An 8,692-nucleotide genomic window follows, 5' to 3' on the forward strand; every position below is an offset into this window, starting at 1 on the left:
GCTTTTCTAGCAACACATTTTCAGCTCTGATCTCCAGCATCTGCAGACCTCACTTTCTCCTTGTATTATAGACCCCCTAATAGTCAGAGGGAAATTGAGAAACAAAACTTGTAAGGAGATCTCAGCTATCTGCAAGAATAAATAGGGTAGTTATGGTAGGGGATTTTAACTTTCCAAACATTAACTGGGACTGCCATAGTGTTAAAGGTTTAGATGGAGAGGAATTTAAGTGTGTACAAGACAATTTTCTGATTCAGTATGTGGATGTATCTACTAGAGAAGGTGCAAAACTTGACCTACTCTTTGGAAATAAGGCAGGGCAGGTGACTGAGGTGTCAGTGGGAGAGCACTTTGGGGCCAGCGACCATAATTCTATTAGATTTAAAATAGTGATGGAAGAGGGTAGACCAGATCTAAAAGTTAAAGTTGTAAATTGGAGAAAGGCCAATTTTGATGGTATTAGGCAAGCACTTTCAAAAGCTGATTGGCGAGAGATGATGCAGGTAAAGGGACAGCTCAAAAATGGGAAGCCTTCAGAAATGAGATAACAAGAATCCAAGAAAGCATATCCCTGTCAGGGTGAAAGGGAAGGCTGGTAGGTATAGGGAATGCTGGATGACTAAAGAAATTCAGGGTTTGGTTAAGAAAAAGGAAGGAAGCATATGTGAGGTATAGACAGGATAGATCGAGTGAATCTTTAGAATATAAAGGAAGTAGGAGTATACTTGAGAGGGAAATCAGGAGGGCAAAACAGGGACATGAGATAGCTTTGGGAAATGTAATTAAGGAGAATCCAAAAAGTTTTTACAAATCCATTAAGGACAAAAGGGTAACTAGGGAGAGAATAGGGCCCCTCAAAGATCAGCAAGGCGGCCTTGGTGTGGTGCCACAGAAAATGGGGAGATACTAAATGAATATTTTGCATCAGTATTTACTGTGGAAAGGATATGGAAGATACAGAATGTAGGGAAACAGATGGTGACATCTTGCAAAATGTCCAGATTACAGAGGAGGAAGTGCTGGATATCTTGAAACAGTTATAGGTGGATAAATCCCCAGGACCTGATCAGGTGTAACAGAGAACTCTGTGGGAAGGTAGAAGTGATTCCTGGGCCTCTTGCTGGGATATTTGTATTATCGACAGTCACAGGAGAGGTGCCGGAAGACTAGAGGTTGGCAAACGTGGTGCCACTGTTTAAGAAGGGCAGTAAAGACAAGCCAGGGAACTATAGACGGGTGAGCCTGACCTCATTGGTGGGCAAGTTGTTGGAATCCCGAGGGACAGGATGTACATGTACTTGGAAAGGCAAGGACTGATTAGGGATGGTCAACAAGGCTTTGTGTGTGGGAAATCATGTCTCACAAACTTGATTCAGTTTTTTTGAAGTAGTAACAAAGAAGATTGATGAGGGCAGAGCAGTAGAGGTGATCTATATGGACTTCAGTAAGGCGTTCGACAAGGTTCCCCATGGGAGATTGATTAGCAAGGTTAGATCCCATGGAATACAAGGAGAACTAGCCATTTGGATACAGAACTGGCTCAAAGGTAGAAGACAGAGGGTGGTGGTGGATGGTTGTTTTTCAGACTGGAGACCTGCGACCAGTGGAGTGCCATGAGGATCGGTGTCAGGTCCTCTACTTGTTGTCATTTACATAAATGATTTGGATGCGAGCATAAGAAGTACAGTTACTAAGTTTGCAGGTGACACCAAAATTGGAGGTGTCGTGGACAGCGAAGAGGGTTACCTCATTACAACAGGATCTGGACCAGATGGGCCAATGGGCTGAGAAATGGCACATGGAGTTTAATTCAGATAAATGTGAGATGCCGCATTTTGGGAAAGCAAATCTTAGCAGGATTTATACACTTAATGGTAAGGTCCTAGGAAGAGTTGCTGAACAAAGAGACCTTGGAGTGCAGGTTCATAACTCCTTGAAAGTGCAGTCACAGGTAGATACAATAGTGAAGAAGGCGTTTTGCATGCTTTTCTTTATTGGTCAGAGTATTGAGTACAGGAGTTGGGAGATCATGTTAGGACATTAGTTAGGCCACTGTTGGAATATTACATGCAATTCTGGTCTCCTTCCTATCGGAAAGATGTTGTGGAACTTGAAAGGGTTCAGAAAATATTTACAAGGATTGAGCTATAGGGAGAGGCTGAACAGACTGGGACTGTTTTCCCTGGAGCGTCGGAGGCTGAGGGGCGACCTTAGTGGTTTACAAAATTATGAGGGGCATGGATAGGATAAACCGATAAAGTCTTTTCCCTGGGATCGGGGAGTCCAGAACTAGAGGGCATAGGTTTACGGAGAGAGAGGAAAGATATATAAAAAAACCTTAGGGCAACTGTTTCACGCAGAAACCTAACTGAAGGTATGATGTAAACATGACGTTTAAGTTTCAGATAACAATCATGATAAATCCCCTAGAGCCAGGTAATTTTTAAAAATATATGGAATGAGCTGCCAGAAGATATGGTGGCGGCTAGTACAATTGCAACATTTAAGAGGCATTTGGATGGGTATATGAATAGGAAGGGTTTGGAGGGATATGGGCCGGGTGCTGGCAAGTGGGACTAGATTGGGTTGGGATATCTGGTCGGCATGGACAGGTTGGACTGAAGGGTCTGTTTCTATGCTATACATATCGGACTCTCCGGCAATAACCCAAACAATGCCCAAATCTCAAAAATAAATAAAAAAGCCTTCACAAAGAGCCGTGTTCAGTTATCATTTAAGCATCGAAAGAAATATTTTTCCACATTCAAAAGGTGCTCTAAAAAGATCTGATGCTGTATCAGATACAAAGGACTGAAATTAGAAACTTATTTAATGCAATCCTAATTACAAATGTTTAAGACTAAAAGAGACAGATCAGGCAAAGATGATTCAACTGCCTGTGAGGTTTGTAAAGTTGCTCAGGTGAGGTCACCACTGTTATTGCATTTCTGGCATTGCTGCCTCTTCCTCCAAGATAACAATGCACTGACACCTAACTGAAGGTATGATGTAAACATGACGTTTAAGTTTCAGATAACAATCATGATAAATCCCCTAGAGCCAGGTAATTTTTTAAAATATATATTTAAACTTCTAGTGGCTGACTGACAAGATCACTCAAGATTTCAGGTTTTTAAAAACTGCAAAGACCCAAAAAGCAATGTTGTGTAAACACTATTCGGGAGCTAACATACTGTAAATGATGCAAGGTCCATTATCTAACTTGTAAAGTCTCCCACCATGGTTATATTTTTGCTGATCCCGAAGTGGATACTTCATTGTCAAGAAAATTCAAAGTTCTCAGCTACTAATAATTAACTTCAATTGTCCCCTCACTCTTCACAGCTGGATACCTTCTAATAGAACTGACTTCCATTATGAGCGTTACACTGCAGGTTTCTTAGTTTAGCCCAATCTAGGCAAATATTCCAGCCTCTTCGATCAGAGTGCTTTGGAGAAATTAGTCATGGCTCACATCAACGCTGGACTCCCTTGATCCCTTGCACAATAGGTCCACAGCGGACACTATTTCCCCAAATGTACATTCATCCCTGGAATACCTGCACAACAAAAGGATAGGTCAGGCTCCTACTTACTGACTACAGCTCAGCTTTCAATACTATAATCCCAAACAAACTAAATTGCCAAACTCAGACCTAGGTCTCTGCTCTGGATCCTCAATTGAGAAGCAATAGCACCTTCAAGACAGGCAACCTGTTGACTCAGCCCCCTATTGTGAACTCATGACAGTGGCCAAAATTCCATCCCAACTGTATCTACAAGTTCAGTAATGACCCTCCCATTGTAAACTGGATATCAAATAACGACGAGAGAGAATCCAGGAAAGAGACGACACTTGGTGTTGCAAAGGTAAATTTCTCCCTTAATGTCAACAAAGATAAAGAGCTGACCATTGAGTTCAGGAAGCAAGGAGGGGGGCACCCCCCAATTAATGGAGCAGATGAGAGATTTCACTTCTGTCATCACTCTGGAAATAGCAGGGCTCAATTTCCAGTGTGCTATCCCAGTCAATTGTAATCTTAAGATTGACGGTATTATAGAGTCATAGACATGTACAGCATGGAAGCAGACCCTTCGGTCCAACCCATCCACACCGACCAGATATCCCAACCCAATCTAGTCCCACCTGCCAGCACCCGGCCCATATCCCTCCAAACCCTTCCTATTCATATACCCATCCAAATGCCTCTTAAATGTTCCAATTGCACCAGCCTCCACCACATCCTCTGGCAGCTCATTCCATACACGTACCACCCTCTGCATGAAAACATTGCCCCATAGGTCTCTTTTATATCCTTCCCCTCTCACCCTAAACCTATGCCCTCTAGTTCTGGACTCCCCGACCCCAGGGAAAAAAAAAAAAACTTTGCCTATTGACCCTATCCATGCCCCTCAATTTTGTAAACTTCTATAATGTTACCCCTCAATCTCTGACACTCCAGGGGAAACAGCCCCAGCCTGTTCAGCCTCTCCCTATAGCTCAAATCCTCCAACCCTGGCAACATCCTTGTCAATCCTTTCTGAATCCTATCAAGTTTCACAACATCTTTCCGATAGGAAAGAGACCAGAATTGCATGCAATATTCCAACAATAGCTTAATCAATGACCTAAACAGTCGCAACATGACCTCCCAACTCCTGTACTCAATACTCTGATCAATAAAGGAAAGTACTGAGCACTGGCAGCTCGATAGGGGTATGGTAGTATTGTGATTATGTCACTGGACTAAATCCCACCACGGCAGCTTGATATTTTGATTTCATACATTTAAGTATGGAAATAAACAAATTCCTGGAATTCCCTTCTTAAAGGCATTGTGGGTCAACCTTCAGTATATAGACTACAATGGTCAAGGTAGCAGCTCACTAGCACCTTCAACACCTAGAGACAGGCAATAAATGCTGGCCAGCTCATGATACCCACATCCTACAAAACACATTTAAAAGAAATTAACATTGTCAGGCATTGTAAAACCATAACTGATGCCCTAAAATGGCAGTGAAATAGGGCTTCGAGCCCACGGCTCTTGTGTCTTTGTTTTTTCCCCCCCACTTTTAAAAACTGACTTCAGAAGCTCAGTCACAACGATAGCTGATGGGCCCCAGAAGCACTCATTCATGACAGCTGCATCAGAGAAAAGTTTGGGCTCCTAAAGTAAACCAGGGTTACACCCAAACATTAATTTCTCCACATCCTGATACTGCCTGGCCTGCTGTGTTCTTCCAGCCTCCTGCTGGTCTACTCTGCATCACTGAGGCAGTCCTCGATCCAACTCAGCTGCTGCAGCAGAGGAGTGTTTGGTTTCGCAGCAACATCTGCATCTGACAGATATAATGGGTGGCAGCAACCGTTTTTGGCAACCAGATAACATCAGTGACACGAGCCTAAAGTGGACTCAGGTCAGCAGCAAGTTTGGACTGATGCAGTACCTGAAGAACCAGTGGCACCTGCATTGGCAAGGTCTATCAAGGACTCAGTCAGTGGTGTCAAGATGGCACTGAAGAGTAGTGACTTTCACTCTAGTGGCAGCAGAGCAATAAGGAGGACATGTCTGGCAGACCCATGGCCCACAATGGAGAACTCAAGACTGTAAAGTTGAACACTACTTTCCTGCTTTTACATTCTACATTTTGGTTTATTGCTGTGGTTCAGTTCGCCGAGCTGGAAGTTTTTGTTGCAAATGTTTCGTCCCGTCTAGGTGACATCCTCCGTGCTTGGGAGCCTCCTGTGAAGCGCTTCTGTGGTGTTTCCTCCGGCATTTATAGTGGCCTGTCCCTGCCGCTTCCGGTTGTCAGTTTCAGCTGTCCGCTGTAGTGGCCGGTATATTGGGTCCAGGTCGATGTGTTTGTTGATGGAGTTTGTGGATGAGTGCCATGCTTCTAGGAATTCCCTGGCTGTTCTTTGTTTGGCTTGCCCTATTATGGTAGTGTTGTCCCAGTCGACTGGGACAAATTAAAATCCTTCACTCTTTAACAGGACACTATAGCAATGTATTAATGTCAGTCTGGCCCTCTGGATTAATCAACAGGAAACAAGAAACAAACCTACTGAAGATACACAGTTGGCCTGGCAGAATCTGAATGTTTCTAGCTGGATTTGACTTTCTTCATTTCAACAACCGTCTTGGGCTCAAAACATTAATACTGTTTTGGTCTCCACAAACACTACCAGGTTTGAGATTCACCATCAATTTGTTTTTTTTTCCCCCAGCATTATCTATATTTTTTTTATTATTATTTACTATTGTGGGGCAAGAACTCCAATCAACTACAGCAGTTAGTTGAACTTACATTCAGTAAATAGATCGGAGCAAAGATATTTTGACAATCACCATTCCAGAGGCAGTTACCGAGTTTTGTAAACACTATTAAAGAGGAGGCAGTTTTCCCATCCGTACCTGTTCGTGACTCCTGATCCACAGTAATGGCAAGGGCCTTCTAAAATGCACTAATAAATGCACCAATTTTAAGACTATTTATTGGCCTTACCAGCGTCACCCATACTCTATGGGTTAAGAACAACCCACAGGCATTAAAAACATTCTAATTAACCTATTCAGAGATGTTATTACTTACCTCTGAAACCCAGGCTTCCTGTATCAAATGTATAAACCGACCTTGCTGACTCTTAATTAGTGGTCTCACAAACCACTCACGTGTACGGAGGAAAAGGGAATTTCAATGATGGACAGAAAATAGAGCACAAACACGTGAACGCCGCAGTTTCCAATCGCTCACGAAAATCAAATTAAAAGGCAACACCACCCATTCAAACACAGCCACCCACCAACGGCATGAACTGCGCCTCGGTTAAATAGGTGTGTTCCTCCGCCTCCTGGTGGCGAAGCGATTGATCAACTCCGAGGACCATGATTGGCCGTTTTCGGGAGCGGTGACTGATTGGTCGGTTTCTGGGGCGGGGACTGGCCAACAGGGATGGTGGCTTGCGATCGATCAAGTCTAGGAGCATTGATTGGTCAGTTTGGACGGTAATGTTGATTGGTCGGTTTGGACGGTAATTCTGATTGGTCGGTTTGGACGGTAATTCTGATTGGTCAATAGAAGCGGATGGGCTGTCTCAGGTTTGAGCCTTTGAGCCTCGTTGTATTCCATGTGTGGGGCCGAGGAAGAGGCGAGCTTTTAGTGTTTGATTTCTCGCTGGGGAATTTTCTGGAGTTTATTCGTGAATGCGAGGCTGTTTAATTATTGGTCTTACTGCTAACTTAATTCTGCTTTTCCTCTTTCAGGAAATTTTATTCCGTTTCCGGATCTGTGTGAAAACGTCCTAAATCGAGCTGTGTGTTTGTTTACTTTCAGCTGTCGAACAGGATGAGTGCTGAACGTAATCTGTAAGTTATGGAGCAAAGTTTATTTGCAGCTCAGTCTATATTTCAAAATCCGGTTTTGTACTTTAGAAATTTTAGAGAGTCACTTTAGGTGAAAGAGATTAAAGGAGTTTTGCAGGGCTTCGTGGCTCCTTGAGCATCTCTGGGGAAAGAACCTGCACCCTTGGATCTCGTCAGTTCTGGCCATCTCATCTAGTCTCTTGAAGTAGTAGGTGCTGATTTGCCTGAATGCTTACGTCTGTTTCCTATGTAGAGAATACTTAAAGTGAACTAGATTGAGATACCACAACCTCGGATTTGGCATTGCCAGGACCGGTTTAGTTGCATGTCTGAATTCTCTGTTTGGTCTGAAATAATTGAATATTGATGCTAAGTTTTAAAGTTATTCATTTATTTTAGTTATCTTGTTAAATTGTAAGTTATTGTTTGGGTGTTATGGGTCTGGGAAATGTTAAGATTTGGTGAAGTAGACTAATTGTCCACCCTTTTTAAGTATGGGATGGAATGAAAAATAGAGGACTTGAACTAATCTTAGACTCACGTACTACCAATCTAATTGTTCAAAATAACTAAGTAACTATATTAAGAAAATTGTTGTTTAATCCCTTGGATTTCTCTAATGTGAATTAATTTTCTGTTTTGTAATTACAGGGATGATGAGGATACTTTTAAAATTTTGATTGCAACAGATCTTCATCTGGGCTATTTGGAAAAAGATGCCATAAGGGGTAATGATACCCTTGTTACTTTTGATGAGGTTTTAAGATGTGCACAGGAAAATGTGGTAAGTCACATTTATAGTGTTAATGTTGTGTAATAACACCAGGAATCATTCAAGCAATTATTGCTGTATCTCAGTCAGAATTCCTAACCTGTTGCAGGAGTCTATACTTTATTTGAAATGTAAGTATTTTGTTGTAGATAATACTATGATAATTTTAAATGAGCTGTGTGAGTGTTTTAGTTAAGAGAGTTAAAGAACAGCAAATTATATTCATGTAGCATGTAGAATAGAAAAGGTATTCCAAGGTAATTCACAGCGGTGTGAGGGAATACAAACAGTTATGAATAGAGAGATTGAGAGGTATAAGTACAAAAGGTCAAACCCTAGGCTGCTTGAGGTTCCAAAAATGCAAAGTGTTGAAGTGAAGCAAGTTAAGCACTTGGTGACTTGAAGCCAGTGAGGAGAAAGTGAGGTCTGCAGATGCTGGAGATCAGAGATGGAAATGTGTTGCTGGAAAAGCGCAGCAGGTCAGGCAGCATCTAGGGAACAGGAGAATCGACGTTTCGGGCATTAGCCCTTCTTCAGGAATGAGGAAAGTTGG

At 42.4% G+C, this 8,692-nt stretch overlaps 2 protein-coding genes across 6 annotated transcripts in view; one reads left to right on the forward strand and one right to left on the reverse strand.

Moving 5' to 3' along the window:
- ankrd49 (ankyrin repeat domain 49) overlaps window positions 1–6,833 on the reverse strand; it is a 12,951-nt gene extending 6,118 nt beyond the window's left edge. Inside the window, exon 1 of one of the 2 annotated variants that reach the window (XM_043691499.1) lies at window positions 6,420–6,527. The gene's annotated coding sequence lies outside the window, so the exon portion shown is untranslated. Of the gene's footprint in view, window positions 1–6,419; window positions 6,528–6,597 lie in introns of those variants that run through there. The other variant, XM_043691498.1, reaches the window with a different exon arrangement.
- Window positions 6,834–7,096: 263 nt separating this feature from the next.
- mre11a (MRE11 homolog A, double strand break repair nuclease) overlaps window positions 7,097–8,692 on the forward strand; it is a 110,218-nt gene continuing 108,622 nt past the window's right edge. Inside the window, exons 1-3 of one of the 4 annotated variants that reach the window (XM_043691494.1) lie at window positions 7,097–7,153; window positions 7,339–7,370; window positions 8,019–8,151. In XM_043691494.1, the coding sequence (XP_043547429.1) occupies window positions 7,133–7,153; window positions 7,339–7,370; window positions 8,019–8,151 (186 nt within the window). In that variant the 5' untranslated portion in view covers window positions 7,097–7,132. Of the gene's footprint in view, window positions 7,154–7,213; window positions 7,231–7,338; window positions 7,371–8,018; window positions 8,152–8,692 lie in introns of those variants that run through there. The other 3 variants (XM_043691496.1, XM_043691495.1, XM_043691497.1) reach the window with 3 other exon arrangements.

This window comes from Chiloscyllium plagiosum, chromosome 6, assembly GCF_004010195.1.
Source record: "Chiloscyllium plagiosum isolate BGI_BamShark_2017 chromosome 6, ASM401019v2, whole genome shotgun sequence".
NCBI classification, from domain to species: domain Eukaryota; kingdom Metazoa; phylum Chordata; class Chondrichthyes; order Orectolobiformes; family Hemiscylliidae; genus Chiloscyllium; species Chiloscyllium plagiosum.